Genomic DNA, 20,859 nt, shown 5'->3' with positions numbered 1-20,859 from the left:
CTTTTAAAAATACATAATTTAGTTCTTAATATTATAGTAAGATTCATTAATAACTTAATAAACAAGGCGTAGAATGAATATTACTAAGAATGAAAGTTAAAACAAAGATAATAAATCAGTCATTAGTTTTGTCGTAAAGTGTAACCAATACTTTACTTTGATATCTACACAAACATCATCCTTGTGTTATCAGAATATACTCTCTTTCACACACATATATAAACATATAAGTTAGATAAAGACAAGGAATGGGGAAGAAAATGGCCGTCGCCGTAACAGCTGTTGACGTACCCAACTTCACTCTTAGCGGATTCATTGATTGTGAAGTTCGAAGCGTTCAGTGTTGAATTTGTTTCATTTTAGTGTTATCGAGTCGCTTACTGGGAGTGGATGTTTTGTTAACGAATATATTTATTGTTTTAAGATGTAAACAAATGACGTGTATGAAAAAACGGTAGACATGTCGAAATTTAATTCTGTTATTTTGTGTTTAGTGTTGTGTGTTGTGTGTGGTTTGTCAAAAACATTTAACGATTTGGTCACAAGTGAACATGGCAGTGTGCATTGTAACCACGAGCACCCGAAAGTAGATGATGTGAGTATTTAAAAAAATAAAAATATTTTTTTAATATTGAGGGTTAAAAGTTACAGTCAACTGTGTACGTATTATTGATTCTAATTTAATTAGATTTGTCATTCATCAAAGAGTGTGTACATTTCTGTGACTAATTAGATTATAAAAAAATATCCAATAAAACGGTAATACGATTCAATTACAGCTATAAAATTCTCAAATTTGAAATAAGAATTTTCATATAATTTTAATACGAAGTTCTTACTAATATACGTTCTTTAGCTAATTTTTCTTTAATGAAATTCAACGCTTTCTTAACACTGGCTACATGCGAAATAGTTTATTAAACACAAGAAAGTGGTTGTTAAAAATAAATAGTAATTATAAATTAACATAACACATTATAGCTTTGTGATTTAAATTTTTCCACACAAGATAAAAATTCTAGGAATTTACGCCAAGTTTGAACGACTTCACACATGCTCGGTAATCGTGAATTCGTTTGTAAAATTTAAATTTCGAATTTGAAAAATTAAAATTTTTAATGCATCTAAATCTGATTATGTTATTCATTTAATTTTTTAAATTTCGAATTTGTAATCATTTTAATTGGTCTAAAGTCGGGCATTAGAAGTTTTAAATGTGACAGTTACGTTTTTAAGCTTTCGATTCTGTGTTTTTAAAGGTCTCTTGTATATTATTTATGTTTATATAATACTAGTTATCACCCGGCGGCTAGGTACCCTATCCTTACCTGTATCCCTGACAACGCACGTGTACGCAAAACGTAATTAATATCGGTTGATTAGTTAAAACGTGAAAGTATAGCAATTTAATTTCGCTTTTTTAATATTGGCAAGGATTAAATCAGACGACGGACAATTTTATTGACACTTAATATTATGCTAATTTCGAATGTGGTTTTCAATTTTCACACACCAAACTAGATATTATTAGACATAACATGATTTTGTTAATCGGGTTTATTATTTATAGTAAATTTTGTATTTACAATATTTTTTATTAGATAGTCAATTGTTTTAGATAAAAAATTATATAAAAAATAAATAATATTGAAGTTTTTTGTTTTTAATTTCAGACTACCGTTGATATGATAAAATTTAAATATTTCATATGTATAATTCGACTATTATTTATTAAAATGGCAGATTTCGAATTATTTATGAATCAAATAATAAACAAATATCTTGGAAAATTATTTAAAATTTCCATTATCTTGTATCAGACACTAAAATTGAAATTGAAAGAATTACGATTGCTTGTAATTATAGGCACAAGAGACATAACATCTTAGTTTCCAAGGTTGGTGGCGCATTGGCGATGTAAGCGATGGTTATCATTTCTTATAATGCCAATGTCTCTCGTCGTGACCACTAACCATCAGGGTGGTTTTATTCGTGCGCCTATCAACAATAAAAAAAACGACTGCTTATATTTTACCCAGCGCTTTACCCGGCTTCGTTCGCGTCATAATTCGGAATTGCTTATTACCAATTTTCATCGCTCATTAAAAATTTTCATTCAAACGTCCATTCTCTGTACTACCTTAGGGGTAACATTTAAAAAAGTTAAAAGGAACCCGTATGTAAATTTTTATTGTGCTAGCCACATTAATTGGGCAGTACTTAGTGTTGTTGTGTTCCGATTTGAAGGGTGAGTGAGCCAGTGTAATTACAGGCACAAGGGACATAACATCTTAGTTCGCAAAGTCGGTTAACATTTCTTACAATGCCAATGTCTATGGACGTCTTTTATATGCTAGTTAATTAAAGGTACCTTAAAGAAATAATAACCACAAAAATGCGGCGCAGAAATTTTAAATATAGTCTTTTTACACTTTCTGACGTAAAGGAAGCGCGGCCTATTTGATCATGGGCAATAAGCATATAACTCTTGAACGCGTTGACTAGTATTATTTCTTTAAGGTACCTTTAATTAACTAGCATATAAAATTTCAAGTTTCTAAGTCAACGCAATCAAGTGTTATATGCATAGTAGCCATGCTCAATAGACCGCGCTCCCTTTACCGCAGGAAAAATAAAAATAAAAACGCTTAAAATTTCTGCGCCGCATTTTTGTGGTCACTATCTCGTTTGGGCATCTTTTATTGACTTGCATACAAAATTTCAAGTTAACGTGTCAACGCGTTCATGAGTTATATAAGCAACAACGTACAGTACAGTCGCGTAGAAAAGTTTAGGCTCAGGAATGTCATCTGTCGGCTAGTTCTGTCGGCTAGTTCTGTCGGCTAGTTCTGTCGGCTAGTTCTGTCGGCTAGTTCTGTCGGCTAGTTTCAGCGACGTTAATTTCTATGGGCGTTGGTGACTACTTACTAACAGGTGGCCCATATGGTCGTCCGCCTACCTATACTAAAAAAAAAGAATAAATATAAATCAAAATGGCTATCAAACCCAATTTTTCCAGTAGCGTGATTTTTGATCGTTCCATTAAATGTTTCCAATAAGAAAATTAAAAACTTCTTGGTATATTTTGTTACATAGTAGGCTATATTAAAATCGTTATAAAACATACTAATTCCAAATTGTTAACGGTCAACACCGCAAATAGACTGGTCCTGTTAGAAATATTCATTTCTTACAAAGCTAATGCGCCTCAACCTTGGCAATTAAGGGGTTACATCCCTCGTGCCTGTACACTATCACTCACCCTTAAACCCGGAGCAGAATACTAAACATTACTGTTTGACGGTAGAATATCTGATGACAAGTAACCCAATGGGTTGGAACGCTACACCAATAAGTAAAATTATTAAAACTGAATTATGAATAAATAAATGGTGGTAGAGCTTTGTGCAAGCTCGTCTGGGTAGGTACCACCCACTCATCAGATATTCTACCGCAAAACAGCAATACTTGATATTGTTGTGTTCCGGTTTGAATGGTGAGTGAGCCAGTGTAATTACAGGCACAAGGGACATAAAATCTTAGTTCCCAAGGTTGGTGGCGCATTGGATATGTAAGCGATGGTTGACATTTCTTACAATGCCAATGTCTAAGAGCGTTGGTGACCACTTACCATCAGGTGGCCCATATGCTCGTCCGCCTTCCTATTCTATAAAAAAAAAAAAGAATCTGTTTAGTTAAACGCTGGTCTCTTTCTGTCATTATTGATTTGACATTTGATAGAAGACGACACCATTGTTTAATTGATCACCCTCTTAACGTTTATAAGTAAGGTCATTGTGTAGTATATAAAGGAAGAGTACATATATATAAGAAACAAAGGCAACTCGCACATAACTTACATAATTAAGCGGATTTATGTTAAAGAATTCTAAACCAGTTTGCTGTGGACTGTTTAAGGTAAATAGGTATTTTATGGCATATAATGAATGCAGCTTCGTCATAGTTAAACCCCCTACGAACATTGTAATGCGTTTGTATAAACAATGCTCTGTTTCCCTCTTGTCTTAGTGTCATATTAGTTTTTTCGTGTTGAATAAAAAAAGCCCGTGTACTCGTATTGATATCGGTTCAGTGGTTTAACCGTGAAAGCATAAAAGACAGAGTGACAGTCACTTTCGCATTTTAAAATTAGATTACCCGGCTTCGCACGGGTTGAAAAAGGTTCTACATAAAATAAGCGTCACGGTAGCATGCGAAAGCGATCCCGTGGCAATCCTCGTTAAGACGGATAGGGTACCGCTGTTTTTTTAGTGGGTATTCCGATGTTCGGGGCGCACTCGGTGACTTGGACATCGGCGAGCCACACATACCCCCCAATGTTCTCGTGGGGGAAAGGCGTAACGCGTCTTTCCAGCGTTAAAAAAAAGGTTCTATATAAAAAGTTTCCATAATTAAGTACATATTACGTGGCGCACGCCAGTAAAGCTCCCGGTCAATACGATTTTTTCCGACACCTTCAACAATTATCGTTATATTTCAGCCAATTTATACAGAACCTTAATGAATTATACATCTAAACCTTTCTCATGAATCATTCCGTCTTTTGGTGAAAACCGTATGAAAATCTGTTCAGTAGTTTTTGAGTTTACAGCGGTCATACAGACACACATATTAAGAATACTAATACAATTTTTAATAACGATTTAAATTGGACATACTAGTAATTATTAGAGTAGTAAAGCCGGTATGGCCCAGTAGTTAGAATGCGTGAATCTTAAACGTGGGTCGAGTGTTCAAACAGACGAGCAACACAGAATTTTCATCTCATTAATTTATGTTTATATAATAGCTTATAATTAAATTATAACTTGTTCAGAATTATTCGCATTCCAAACGTCAGTATAAGTTTTAGCCTTTGACAATTGAAAACCGTATAAACAAAAAAAAAATCACACTTTCTTATTTCAAACTAAAACCAACTCCGTCTCGAATAGGTGTTTTTTTTTTGTTTATGATAAGTTAAAGAACTACTGTTATACTTCAGTTGTTCGTCAAAAATCTATAAAAAGCCAGACTTATGTTTTAGTATTATTTAATTAACGCAATACCATATTAATGTAAATAATAAGGCAAAGGAAAAAATACATTCATCTGACAGTTAGTAGTTACAAGACCGCAGACTCCGAGGTTCAGGTTTTATAAGTCTCGAGTTTTATATCGAAGCTCAGCAGTATTTTCACTCCCGTAAAGCACGTAAAGCCGTTGTTCCTGCGCGCGAACCTTCCATTTTTCCAGTCGTGTCGGAATTCCATCCCATCGGAGATTATATGAGTGCACCGGTGCGCAAATATATACCTTGAGAATGATTACCTTTGAAACCTGTCACCTGGGGTGTGGCTGTTTGGCTGTTACCTGGTGGATGCATCAAGAATTTTTCATTAAAATATGCGCATTTGAAACAATTAATTATATCACTTATTTATAGTAAATGGGTTGTTTGGTGCATCCCTTTTTATTATATAGCTTTTTATTCATCAAAACACACAATATGTTTCGCTAACTCGGTACAAAATATTAATACAGCTTAATTTAAATAAATAATAATTAAAATTTACTTATATTATTTGTATATACTGGTATTATTTACTGGTGGTAGAGCTTTGTGCAAGCTCGTCTGGGTAGGTACCACCCACTCATCAGATATTCTACCGCAAAACAGCAGTACTTGGTATTGTTGTGTTCCGGTTTGAAGGGTGAGTGAGCCAGTGTAATTACAGGCACAAGGGACATAACATGTTAGTTCCCAAGGTTGGTGGCGCATTGGTAATGTAAGCGATGGTTAACATTTCTTACAATGCCAATGTCTAAGGGCGTTTGGTGACCACTTACCATCAGGTGGCCCATATGCTCGTCCGCCTTTCTATTCTATAAAAAAAAAAACTTTTAATCATTATTATCCTCATTAATTTCCACAACACTTAAATTATTTGTACTTTCAACGATTTCTTTATATTAACATTAGTATGTCGGTGACGCGAAGACACGAGTTTTGTTTTTTTTTCTCGCAGTGGAAACCTTCAGAAAGGTACCCAGCCCCCATGGGTGGCGAACTGGATTATGTGTTCTTACCCACTAAAACCACTGCGATGGCCGTCCTCATATATAGGATAGACATAACGCATCAACGGCCTCTCCTGTGATGTGCTCCGCTCGTGGCTCGGCGAAGCTCTCGCCCCCGTCTTCCTCGCTGGACGAGTCTATTTTTACAACATTTAAAATTTTCGCTTCAAAATTTAATACATATGTTCACTTTGATATTGAATCGGAAATATTTATCGATAGGAAGGATGATTGCAATATATTATGAAAAGAAAGCTCTAATGCGTATTTAATGACACTAGCTGTTCCTCCTTAGCTGTTAATCGAACTATTATTGTCAGCGTGATATTTAACGAGTTCCTACCCCCAGTGAGTTACGGTATAAGATCCTTTGGTATTATGGTTTCGCGTCAATGAGTTCTTCATAGCACTTCATTGTGTTGAGCGTCTTTGTTTTCGGTGGGTTTATTCAAAAATCAGTACTTTTTTATAGGATAGGCAGACGAGCGTATGGGCCACCTAATGGTAAGTAGTCACCAACGCCCATAGACATTGGCATTGTAAGTGTTAACCATCGCTTACATCGCCAATGCGCCACCAATCTTGGGAACTAAGATGTTTTGTCTCTTGTGCCTGTAATTACACTGGCTCACTCGCCCTTCAAACCGGAACACAACAATACCAAGTACTGCTGTTTTGCGGTAGAATATCCGATGAGTGGGTGGTACCTACCCAGAGGAGCTTGCACAAAGCTCTACAACCAGTATACGACTATTGATAATGACAATTGATTTAATTCAAAGCGGATGAAACTTCGATACGCAGCGACTTCAAAACAATTTTATATAATAAAACCATTTCTGAAACGCGCTTATCTTCTAGTATAAGTTTTACGTATATTGTTTTAGCAGTTTTTTTTCAGTCGGGCCTTACAAAAGATTTTCGATGAATCTTACCTCTTGGTCTTATCTTAGCTATCTGAGATTTCAAACGTCAGCGTAAGATTTCGAGCGTCAGACGACGGTAGCGTAAGATTTGTTATTGTAGGTGCGTTAATGTGTGCGTGATATCGGTATACGAGCTCACACGTTCACACATCATACGTTTTTGTGGAATCGCTTTATAAGATAGCAGCTACACGACACAGTTTAATATGTAATCAGTTACACACACATACATAAGATTTTATTGTCATAGTTATTTAACAGCCGCGTTCTTGTTTATTGACGAATTCACTTCAGTATCATTACCGTAATGACGTCATAAGTTATATCAGTTTGACCTACATTATTTCCACCTGATCGTGGGTGAGACGGTGGGTGTCTGGGTGTAATTGATGAATATTGGGTACGTTGTACTCGTTTAGATTCCCGAAAACGTAAAATATGTAAAATTTCAAGTGTGCTGAATGACCGCGCTATGGGAAGGAAACGATCGTCAGGTTGTTTTAAACCAGCGGTCTATCCAGACTTCGTCTGGGTTGAACAAATTTTCGAGTATCACAGTAGCATGCGCAAGCGATCCCGTGCCGCTCCTCGTTAAGATGGAAAGGGTGATTTTTTTGTATTGTTAATGTTTTTGTATACGCATGTTGTTTACTTTCAATTGATCTCTACACTTAGATAATAAGTTGTTTTTTTATCGATTCTATAAATATATAAATGTAATTGTAAGTAAATTTAAATAAATTGCTTGTTGTATCTCCTTTAACTGAAGGAGCGCACATATATTAAAATATTATTCTACGATGTAATGTACTCGTAAGTGTGTATCCTTTGTTGGAGATCCTTAATAAATAAATAAAATAAAGATTGTAATAAGGTTACATACGTATTTTAAAGTCGTTTATTTAGGCTTTTCGTAAGCTCGTCTGTAAGTACGACGCACTTGTCACATAATACTCTTTTAAATGATAAACAAACCAGTGTACACCCTATTCCAATCGGAGTAGGAATAAAGGTAAACAAACCTTAGATTAACAAATTGCTTGCGATTTTCTAATTGTTCTGCTTTATTACGCACTATAAACAGTCTTTGATTAATTTACCTTTATTCATAATAAAACACTATTCCTTACTTAACTAGTTACGACCACGTTAACTTTCGAAGTTCCGATTACAACTTCGCGGAATTTGAAAACGCCATTTTTTCGCGAATCCATAGTGAATGATAATGAAGCCGAGATGGCCACGCGTTCTTACCACAGACGCGTGAATCTTAACCGATGATCGTGGGTTCAAACCCGGGCAAGCAGGACTGAATTTTCATGTGCTTAATTTGTGATTATAATTCATCTCGTGCTTTACGGTGAAAGAAAACATCGTGAGGAAACCTGCATGTGTCTAATTTCACTGAAGTTCTGCCACATGTGAATTCTACCAACCCGCATTGGAGCAGCGTGGTAGAATAAGCTCCAAACCTTCTCCTCAAAAAGAGGAGAGGAGGCCTTTAGCCCAGCAGTGGGACATTCACAGGCTGTTACGGTATAGTAAATATCACATATTATTCAAGATCTCGACCGATGGTATTGCGTCAATTGATATCGGTGACCAATGTCACCAATATCGATGTAAAAGCTGTTTATTTGGGTTTACTCCTGTTGACGAGATGGCCCAGTGGTGATGAAGAACGCGTGATTCTTAACCGATGATTGTTCAAGCCCGGGCAAGCACCACTGAATTTTCATGTGCTTAATTTGTGACTATAATTCATCTCGTGCTTGACGGTGAAGGGAAACATCGTGAGGAAATCTGCATGTGTCTAATTTCACTGAAATTCTGTCACATGTGTATTCCACCAACCCGCATTGGAGCAGCGTGGTGGAATAAGCTCCAAACCTTCTCCTCAAAAGAAAGGCCTTAGCCCAGCAGTGGGACACTCACAGGCTCTTACTGTACTGTTACTGCTGTTGTGGTTGGAATAAGCTATATAACCACAGACAAAGGGACTTAGTTCGTAATTAGCGCATTTGCGATGTAACGAACGGTTAACGTTACAGCGCCAATGTCGACCACTACCAGGCCACCATCACTTACCATCAGGCCTATTTGCTGCCTATTTATTTATTGCTATTATATATAAACAATATCCGCTATCGCCTTGAACCTTGATCAATAAAATATACTCTTTATTAATAAATACATTTAAAATATATGCAGATGCTAATCAACTCGTAATTGAGAATTGACCTTCAAAGAAAACCGGGCGCTGGGCACTGCATAATAAAACTGAGGAATTAGGTAACGAATTGCATAATAAGAATCAAGATGGCGATTTTGAAACTAGCTATGCGCTACGACTCTTAACGGACGGAACTTATCGAAGAAATGCTTTGTTTTATTTTTTATTTTGTGGGAGTCTTTTTATCTGAAAGCTGTATATACTGTACAACATATATACTATATAAAATCTTAGTTCCCAAGGCCAACGGCTTTACGTGCTTTCCGAGGCACGGGAGTATACACACTTCCAACTTCAAGACTCCGGCTGCTACTAAGAATATTTGACAGAAGAACACAATAACTTTTTGTTGGCCCTACCTGGGGATTGCACCCAGGACCTCCGGGTCTGCGGCCTTACATCAAGCCACTAGACCAACGAGGCAGTCATTATATGAATAATTCATTACAACATTATATAAAGTTTTGTATTGAATACGAGCCAATTACTGAATATATATAAATATTTATAACGATCAATAAATAAAATTTGTTATTGCAATCCGTAATGTTTACAGTTGTAAACTTTAAACAATTACAAAAAGGGTAATAAATTATTTAACCATGTATATAATAATAATATCCTGGGACATTATTCACACACGCCGTCTCATGTTGTATTTTCGTTTTACATCGGGTTACCCAACCTTCAAATCTGATCTGCAACACAATACATCAATGTTTGATAGGAGAACAACCTGATAGTACCTGAGTTTGTTTATATGACAATAACCTAGAATGCACAATCATCATCATCATCAACAATCATTGTCCACTGCTGAACATAGGCCTCTCCCAAGGTGCGCCAAAGCTCTTTCGCATCCAGTTGGTGCCCGCCACCTTTTTAAGGTCATCGGTCCACCTGGCTGGAGGGCGCCTTACGCTGCGCTTGCCGATTCGCGGTCTCCACTCTAGGACTCGTCTGCTCCAACGGCCGTCGGTCCTACGACATACGTGACCAGCCCACTGCCACTTCAGCCTGCTAATTTTGCAAGCTATGTCGGTGACTCCGGTTCTTTTCCGGATAATCTCATTTCTGATCTTATACTTCAAAGATACTCCGAGCATAGCTCGCTCCATAGCACGCTGAGCGACTTTGAATTTGTGGACTAGTTCCGCAGTTAGTGTCCACGTTTCGGCACCGTATGTCATGGCATAAGCCGAGATGGCCCTGTGGTAAGAACGCATGAATCTTAACCGATGATCGTGGGTTCAAACCCGGGCAAGCACCACTGAATTTTCATGTGCTTAATTTGTGATTATAATTCATCTCGTGCTTTACGGTGAAGGAAAACATCGTGAGGAAACCTGCATGTGTCTAATTTCACTGAAATTCTGCCACATGTGAATTCTACCAACCCGAATTGGAGCAGCGTGGTGGAATAAGCTCCAAACCTTCTCCTCAAAAAAGAGGAGAGGAGGTCTTTAGCCCAGCAGTGGGACATTCACAGGGTGTTACAAAAAAATTACAAAAATGTCATGGCAGGTAAGACGCATTGGTTGAAGACTTTCGTCTTCAAACATTGCGGTATAGACGACTTGAGGACTTGACGAAGGTTACCAAATGCTGCCCATCCCAAGCGAATTCTTCGATCGGCTTCCTTCTCGAAGTTGTTCCTACCGACTTGTATTATCTGTCCTAGGTAGGTATATTCACTAACAGCTTCGAGAGGTTTCCCCTCGACGTATATCGGTCCCGGCACGACATGCCTATTGAACATGACCTTGGTCTTGTCCAAGTTCATACCGAGACCGACACACCGGGAAGACTCGCCCAGGCTACGCAGCATTTGAGAAAGCAGCAGAATGCACAATGCTCTTCTTCATTGAAATTCTGCCACATGTGTATTCTCCTCAAGAAGGAGAGGCTTCTATTTTTTTTTTATAGAATAGGAAGGTGGACGAACATATGGGCCACCTGATGGTAAGTGGTCACCAAACGCCCTTAGACATTGGCATTGTAAGAAATGTCAACCATATGTACTGTATATATATATATGTATATATACTGTTTAAGATTTACATCTTCTAACCATTGAGCCATCACAGCTCATGCGATATAATATATACTTATACGTACCTACATCTGAACGCGATGCAAAACTTTGTATTAATAACTTTTTGCGTTGATAACGCGCAGAGATCACGGCCGTTTACTTATGTACAGCTCTTGATAATTATTTATCTGATCTATTCTATCTTAATAATACTATAAATGCAACGGTCTGTCTGTTCGTCTTGCATAAACATGGCTAAACCATTGACCTAATGAAATATGAAGCAAGCTTGAAAAGAGTAACTACTCAGTTCCTTAGCGGTTGTTCTTCATGTAATCTACATTCCGAACCTGTGGTAATTACAGGCACAAGGAACATAACATCTTAGTTCCCAAGGTCGGTGGCGCATTGGCTATGTAAGCGATGGTCAACATTTCTTACAATGCCAATGTCTATGGGCGTTGGTGACCACTAAACATCAGTTGGCCCATATGCTCGTACGCTTACCTATACTATAAAAAAAGTACATTTAATTATTTTAACATTACGATTCAAAAGTTCCCATATAAACTTAATAATTCTTTGTTTCGAATCTCAACTCAACCCGCACACACACACACACACACACACACACACAACACACACACACACAGACGCAAACTAATAGTAATTTTTATAAGAATGTTATTAGGTATATCTTAAAAATACGTGCATAAACATAACGCATATCACCGGAAGTGTAACCTTCAATATGATACAGGAAGTAAGTACACGATCGTTAGCCGTTTCAGATTATGTATTTGATATAGCTGTCGGTATATAATAAATGCCTCAATATATAATTAAGTATTTTATAAGATTTAAGTTTTTTGTCTGTAAATCTATTATATATTTAAGTATGTTAAAAGTCTCATATTAAAAAAAAAAAACATTAAAACAGCAGTTAATATATAAAGTTATGGCAGCGGTATGCCCGTGGCTACGCTCGCGTCGTAATTCAGAATTTTAAAATATTAATTTCCAAGTAGTACTGTGTAAAAAGATCCCGTGTGAAAATTTCACGGTGCTAACCCCAGTAGTACGACGTTGGTTATGTAAATGGAAAGTTGGTGCTGGGGGAGGGTTGAATAAAAAAGTCTATATCCTTCTTTAAAAAATGGAGATGAGGCCTTAGCTCAGCAGTGGGACAATCACGGGCTGTTTCTGATTCTTCCTCGTGGTTCAAGTTTGTTTCATGCCAAATTCTATCAAAATCGGTCCAGTGTGCTAGCCGTGAAAGCGTAACAGAGTTATTTGCGCTTACATAATATTGGTATATAGTATATATATTCCACAATGTGTTTATAGTCGAAGCGATTTCTATCGGCTTTCTTCTATCTTTGCCCAGGTGACATATGGAAGCTTATATAATAAATACATACATAATGGTGTTTTCTATAAACGAATTCTTAAATAGATTCGTTGATCGTCTATGTTCAAGAGTCGTTTTTTTTACGTAGTTTTCAAGTTGTCACTTTCAAAATTTTGAAACGGGAAGGTAATAATAATAATAAATACACCAGTATAAGTAATAAATTTTATTATATATTAATTTTAATATATTTAATATAATAACTTATGAAATATTTTGAATTTAATTAAAACAAAATATCATATATTTTTAATTCGATGACAATCGTTCAGTTCCCCTTTTTTACATATGCTCGGGAAAACTTTTTTTTTTATAGAATAGGAAGGCGGACGAGCATATGGACCACCTGGTGATAAGTGGTCACCAACGCCCATAAACATTGGTATTGTAAGAAATGTTAACCATCGCTTACGTCGCCAATGCGCCACCAACCTTGGGCACTAAAATGTTATGTTCCTTGTGCCTGTAATTACACTGGCTCACTCACCCTTCAAACCGGAACACAACAATACCAACTACTGCTGTTTTGCGGTAGAATATCTGATGAGTGGGTGGTACCTACCCAGACGAGCTTGCACAAAGCCCTACCACCGGTAGAAAATACCAATGGCGTTCTGAAACCGATTATATTTTTATTAAATTAAATACAATATAGAAACATGTAATTATTAAATATATTAAGTGAAGTATATAAATAAGTATTTCTAACAATAATAACAATATATGAAATAATCATATGTATATTTATATCTTAATACTTTTCCAATTCAAAACTGTTATTTTCCGTTGTCATGGCCACATCATCTCATCCGTTATTTTGGTTGCCATAGCAACATTTTTGTACAAAAACGAATGACATTCCGAAATGAGCTGATCTGGTATTAAGTTCTGTTGTCACTCGAATGTGACGCCAGTAATGGTTGCAGGCGGGCTTCGTGGACAGTAACGGCTTTAATCATTATCCAAAGAAATACAAAAATTATCTTATTATAACCGTACGTTACGTAACATTTATTCTCCGATGTCTTTTTTTTTTTGAAAATCTTCTGCCTGTATTGCCATTGCGTAAATTAACTAAATATTATTTTATAAGATAATCCTAAAGCTAGCTAGTATATATATAAGCGAAATACCAATCATCACGAAATTTTCTCGCTCACTAAAAACGGATTTTATGCAAATTCTTCAAACAAAATATATTTTTCTTTATATACCCGTGCGAAGACGGAACTATAAGCTAGTATAATAAATCTCTAGGAATTTGTATATTTGAATAATAGATTCGTATTTTTAAAGACTTTTAAGAAGGCAACATTGGTAGCGGTCGCTTGTATACATCTGAGGCACATCTTCACTTTCACTATGATTTGTTGTTGCGTTGTTATTATATAACATGAGATATCGCTTTTTATGTGGACCTTAGATCTATCTTATATACATGTATATAAGATAAATGTTCGAGATGGCCTAGTGGTTAGAACGCGTGAATCTTAACCGATGATCGTGGGTTCAAACCCGGGCAAGCACCACTGAATTTTCATGTGCTTAATTTGTGTTTATAATTCATCTCGTGCTTGACGGTGAAGGAAAACATCGCGAGGAACCTTCATGTGTTTAATTTCATTGAAATTATGCCACATATGTATTCTAGCAACCCGCATTGGAGCAGCGTGGTGGAATAAGGTCCATACCTTCCCTCAAAAAGGGAGAGGAGGCCTTAGCCCAGCAGTGGGACATTAACAGGTTGCTACTTAACTTTAAGATAAATTTATATAAAAAAGCAAAGAATGTTTGTACGTGCATTGCTAAACTCTTACAACAGGATCCCAGAAAGCGTTTATTTATTTATTTATTTGTAATAGCACACTTACAACATGAATACAGCATTGAACAGAATTATTTTAATAAACACTAATAATATATCTAATATGCATGTCAATTACAAGTGCACATAGCACTTCCAGATACAATCTAATCAAATTTAAATTAAAAGTAACAAAAAATCATCAGTAATTATTAAAAATGTCAAAATTAAATATTAAATAATGTCATTGAAATCATAATTAAAATTATGAAAAGTACTAAGCGTTCAAAATGCCTCAGTTGCTAAATTTAAAAAAATTATAAAGGAACGCTTGTGTGCTAAATGTTATTACAGAATCAATGAATTTGTGGATGATAGCATACCACCCACTCATCAGATATTCTACCGTAAAACAGCAATACTTGATATTGTTGTGTTCCGGTTTGAAGGGTGAGTGAGCCAGTGTAATTACAGGCACAAGGGACATAAAATCTTAGTTCCCAAGGTTGGTGGCGCATTGGCTATAAGCGATGGTTGACATTTCTTACAATGCCAATGTCTAAGGGCGTTTGGTGACCACTTACCATCAGGTGGCCCATATGCTCGTCCACCTTCCTATTCTATAAAAACCTTGGGAATGAGATGTGAGTGAGAGCGGCATATCTCTCTTTTTTTTGTAAACGAAACATTATATATATAAAAAAAAACCCGCTGAGTTTCTTTCGCCAGTTCTTCTCAAGACTGGGTTTTTCTTTTCCGAACCGGTGGTAGTTTCTAATCTGACTATCAATAAGTAAGTGTAATACTTTTTTTTAAAGAATAGGAAGGCGGACGAGCATTGGCCACCTGATGGTAAATTGTCACCAAAGCCCATAGACATTGGCATTGTAAGAAATGTTAACCATTGCTTACAATTGCGATTCAAAGGGGAAATGCCTACCATTCTTACCACCAATCGCGGTCACGATTTGTATAGTATTGTATAATTTTTAATTTTTATTTCTATATGTTTTTAAGGCTTTAATGTAAATAATTTTTATTTAATTATTGGATTAAAAAAAATTTTTTTTTTTTGCTTCGTTATTTCAAGGCAGTATTTGTATTCGTGTTTTTTTTTTAAATTAATTGACTACCTGTAAGGTTTTACTGATTTTTTATAATTATTTTGAGATTTTAGAAAATAATGGTAATATTATCTAAATTAACACTGGTCGGAAATTATTGAGCGAAAAAAAACTACGCGATATAAAAAAAAAACAAACCACGGAAAAATGGACTCGCTTGATTGTTGTCGTGGTGATTGCAGGAATTCCAATAAAAATTGTAATAGAATTGTAAAATGTTAATTAGTAAGAAATTATATTACAAGTTACGTGTGAAAGAGAATAAAAGGATTATTTTACTGTGTGTATTCTTACATACCTGCAAAGTTGGTATCGAAAAATCAGTTCCCTACAACTTTAATATCATATCAAAACAAATTTCGCACTCATTGCGTTATGGACTATTGTGTTTTTAGCTATTTTAATAAGTTTCAAGGTAAAGAAATCACTATGAAATAGGGCATAGCTTCTCACGGTTGGCTAAGTGTGAAATTAACCTTCAAAGTCACTCTTACCGAGAGACTTCAGACAATAAAGGCGCATCACACGAGTATCAATATACGTAAATTATAGTTTTAGTGGTTTAGTTTGTAAGACTAAGTCAGATTGTAATGATTTTTATGAATTGTAATATTAAATATTACTGGTGAGTATCTGTAATTTTTTATATTAATTAATAATAATGTATATTTTTAATCTGGCAACAAGAACATTGACAGATACTGTTCATGGCGGGAAACTGATTGACTTGAGTTCTATTTACGAGCATTGCGGATTGCTTGTTGAGATCTAGTTTTTACAAGTTAAACACTGAATTATTTATGTGCGGTTAGGAAGGCTGTGAGTCAGATGTTATATAGTCTATGTGTTACGTCAGTATATAAACTATCTGTATTCCAAATTTCATCCTTATCGATTCAGTAGTTTTTGAAGAGTTCGTGAAAGAGTAACAAATATCCATCCTTATTAGAGCTTTGCGTTTATAATGTTAAGTAGTAATGTAACAAGAACAAAGAGATTTGTCTTTGAATTGACAATATCATTGTGGATTTGTTAAATATCACGTTTTCACTGTAAATTTTGTAAGTAAAATTAAAGCGGACTTGTAATTAGTTGATAAATAAAAAATAAATAAAAATATATAACAATACCGATAAAAATAAATAAAAATTAAGTCTGTCTGTGATTTTAAAATAACTTCTTAGTTCTATGGCGATGTGCGATGTGACGTCATAATATTTGCCTCTTTTTAATTATACGTTTGATTTGACATAATCAAAACAATATTTTTTTTTTAATTGTTATCAATATGTTTGTCAAAGGTAATCTTCGAACGGCTTAAAATTAAAAATGCAAATAAAATATTTTGTTATTATATTATATATATTTTTATTTTACAATAATGCTGTTAACTATTAATTTATATATTTTATTAAATTAAATTTTCGTCACAATCACGTTCACGTTGGGTAAGCCGCGGCTTTTTTTTAGTTGTAAATAAAAATATCTTATGATAAAGATTAATCGAGAACTGTTCGTAGTGCATAATATGTCAGAGCTTAGCAAATCGTGTAGCAATTCTTATAGCCCAGTCGGGAAAAGCCGAATCTTGCATTAATCCTAGCTAGAAATTTGAATGCACCACTCTTTAGTGGGGGTTTATTGGGAGTAAATCCAAAATGGCGACAAAAATCGACCATTGCGCTAGCCGCCTTGACTTTAAGTTCTTAAATTGTTGTTCATACGAATTTATTTGTCGAGGATTTTTAAGAATGATCAATATTATCAGGATTAAAGCAAGCTATGCATGTGTGTTTGCGCAAACACAGGTGCGCTCTCCATTCCTTCGCTCTTATAATTCGATGTTCACAATATATGTATAATCAGGTAAATGGAACTACAATGGAATTGAAAATACAGCTCCAAGTAAATTAGCTTTTAAACTAAGTGAACCATATACTACTATTCCGTTATATACTCACTTAGCAGACTATATATATAGAAATGGATATCCTATCTGTTTGATAATAAAAATTGGAATATATGTATGTGTATTTTCATATAAAACATCTAATACATTAACAGTAACAGCCTGTGAATGTCCCACTGCTCGGCTAAGGCCTCCTCTCCCTTTTGAGGAGGAGCTTATTCCACCACGCTGCTCCAATGCGGGTTGGTGGAATACACATGTCGCAGAATTTCAATGAAATCAGACACATGTAAGAACATGAAAATTCAGTGGTGCTTGCTCGGGTTTGAACCCACGATCATCGGTTAAAATTCACGCGTTCTAACCACTGGGCGATCTTGGCTATATAAATTGATCTATAATTGATGTGATTATATATGTCAGATTTTATACAAAACAACTGACATATATTTTCTAAGTTGCTTCTTCGATATTTCACTCGGTGGTAGGGCTTTGTGCCCGTCTGAGTAGGTACCACCTAGTCATCAGATATTGTACCGCTGAACAGCAATATTTAGTATTGTCTTCCGGTTTGGAGGGTGAGTGAGCCAGTGTAAGAACAGGCACGAGAGACATAAATCTTAGTTGACAAAGTTGGTGGCGTATTGGCGATGTAAGGGATGGTTATAATAATAATAATATCCTGGGACATTTTTCAAGCTTGTACAGAGCTTGTACTATGGAAATCAGACAACTGATATACTACATATACTACTTTTCTTTTGTAAATACATACTTATATAGATAATTACACCCAGACTCGGGACAAACAGACATGTTCATGCACACAAATATCTGTCCTGGGTGGGAATCGAACCCACAACCTTCGGCGTGAAAGGCAAGCATCCACCAACCACGCCAACATGCTCGTCTGTCGTCGTCGGTTATTATTTCTTAATTTATTAAAAAAATATCACATTACAATATTAAAATCAACTTCGTACATATATATATAAAGTGTAAATAGTACATAATATGATATTTATATATTTATTAATATAAACAAGAAACCTTGAACGTTCGGCTTTGTTTTGACACGATTAAGTTAATGTCTGTAATTTTCGCTATTCAAGTTGCGCCCGCGCAACAAAGTGTTTAACTATAACGAAATTAACCGATATAGCAATGTTTTACGTTATGCTAGATTTTTTTATACTTGTTTGCAATAGTGTTATATTAATTTACATTTTTATCGATTTATTTGAAATATGAAAATCACATTTTATTACGATTTCACTGGTAGGGCTTTGTGCAAGCTCGTCTGGGTAGGTGGCTAGGTACCACCCACTCATCAGATATTCTACCACAAAACAGCCGCACTTGGTATTGTTGTGTTCTGGTTTGAAGGTTGAGTGAGCCAGTGTAATTACAGGAACAAGAGACATCTTAGTTACCAAGGTTGGTGGCGCATTGGCGATGTAAGCGATGGTCAACATTTCTTACAATGCCAATGTTGATGACCACTTACCATCAGGTGGCCCATATGCTCGTCCGTCTAAAAAGATGATGTCTATGGTGATAATTAGAATGATAATGCTTACGATGGTGATGAAAATAGCGATGATTAGTATGATGATGACAGTATATTTACATATACGATTTAAATATATGAAACATTGCAACAAAAGGAAGTAATCGTTTATTGCATACGCGCCACAAACGGTAATTAAATTTCTAGTGTCTTGTTTATCTTATTAACGCTTCAGTGTTCTGAATAATAATACTATCTCTCATTTCACGCTAAGACCGATGCAGTACAGTGAGCTATGATAGTAATAAGATATGATTTATCGATGGCATAAACTTGAAAGATTGACCTCGTTAAGATGGAAGGGGTACCGCTGGTTTTTTCGGCGCCGTAGACACGCGCGAGCCCCAAATGGGAGGAATGTTCCCGTGGGGTTAACGCGTAATGCTTTTTTTAAGCGTTAAAAAAGACCTTTTAAGGATGAATCCCATACGAGGTCAATATGACCCGAAGAGGAAGGTTAACTACAGCTGTATATAAGAACAAGATTAAAATACTAATTTATTATTATTTTTTAACGCTGGATTTTTTTATTGCTGTTTATCAGAATACTCTCGATCGTGTCATACCAAAAATCAAAACGGTTCATCCATTTAGTAGCGATTTGCCACAGACAAACACACATAAATGTATAACACCCCTCTTTTTGAGACGGCGCTTACTAACATTTAAAGAATACAGGCTCTAAAAAGCGTATCGTGAGTCGGATTAATATTGACACGAAGTGAAATTTTAGAGAATAGTGCAATTGAATTTCTAAACGTATATATATCTTTGTATATCTCTAATATCTGAAACATTACAACCGTGTCATAAAATCATTGGACCATTTAACATAAAAAGCGCTGAATGCCATGATCTCTGGAGCGAGAAAAATCTTTTCATTTCGGAGCGTTTATTTCGACAAATTTTAATATTCAATGTAATAAAAGCATGATTTTTATCTACTGTTGTGTTTAGAATACAATTTCTAATTCATAAGCGTAGTTATTTAAAAAGACTAGCACAGGACCGTATACTTACAATTCTTTGCTTGGACTAAACTTTTAAGAAAATATTTAGAGAATATAAATAACGGCCGACCTAACACAACGCCCTAAAGAGTAAAAAATGAAATGCGTCTTCTGGCCGTTTAACTTTATCATAAGTGTTTTGTAATGTTAAATACAAACGTTAGTTGTGAATGTTGGTAATACCCATTTGTCAAGTTGATATAAGCTGATCTTCAAACGCATCAAGAGATCCTCATAAATAGCTAAGAATCATCTCGATGACAACAGGTTTTAAACGGGAAAAACCGCATCAAAATTGGTCCATTTGGGAGTTACACACAGATGTGATAAACTTATTATATTATTCTTTTTTAATAATATAAAAGTTTATACTTTTTAACTTTTATTAATTTTTTTTAATCATATTCGTTTTTTTTTTGCTTTCACTGTGTTTAGCGTATGTTACACTGGCGGCCTGCACCGACTTCCGGTTTAAACAATTATATTTTTACGCCAATAATAACATATAGGAAAAAAATTATACCATGAGTTAGATTATTGCAATTTTCTTAAGGATCTTTAATTTTTTTAAAAATTGGTTTATCCTATGTCACTCTCTGACAATTTAGCTTTCTATATGTGAAGGAAATTTTAAAATCGGATCTTTTCTCTTTATAATATCAGTATAATATTTATATAACTACACAATAAAAATAAAAAAAGTGTGTAGTAACCTGGAAAGAAATGAGCTTTGAAGAGAAAAGGGTTTTTCATATA

General features: G+C 35.2%; 1 protein-coding gene across 3 annotated transcripts in view; it reads left to right on the top strand.

Annotated features, from left to right (window-relative positions):
- The first annotated feature begins 378 nt into the window (after nucleotides 1-378).
- LOC126779918 (leishmanolysin-like peptidase) overlaps nucleotides 379-20,859 on the top strand; it is a 91,852-nt gene continuing 71,371 nt past the window's right edge. For all 3 annotated transcript variants that reach the window (XM_050504106.1, XM_050504105.1, XM_050504104.1), the window contains exon 1: nucleotides 379-595. In XM_050504106.1, the coding sequence (XP_050360063.1) occupies nucleotides 461-595 (135 nt within the window). In that variant the 5' untranslated portion in view covers nucleotides 379-460. The remainder of the gene's footprint in view (nucleotides 596-20,859) is intronic.

Source organism: Nymphalis io, chromosome 30, assembly GCF_905147045.1.
Source record: "Nymphalis io chromosome 30, ilAglIoxx1.1, whole genome shotgun sequence".
Taxonomy (NCBI): domain Eukaryota; kingdom Metazoa; phylum Arthropoda; class Insecta; order Lepidoptera; family Nymphalidae; genus Nymphalis; species Nymphalis io.
Note: the sequence above shows the minus strand (reverse complement) of the source record. Positions and strands in the feature narration are given on the sequence as shown.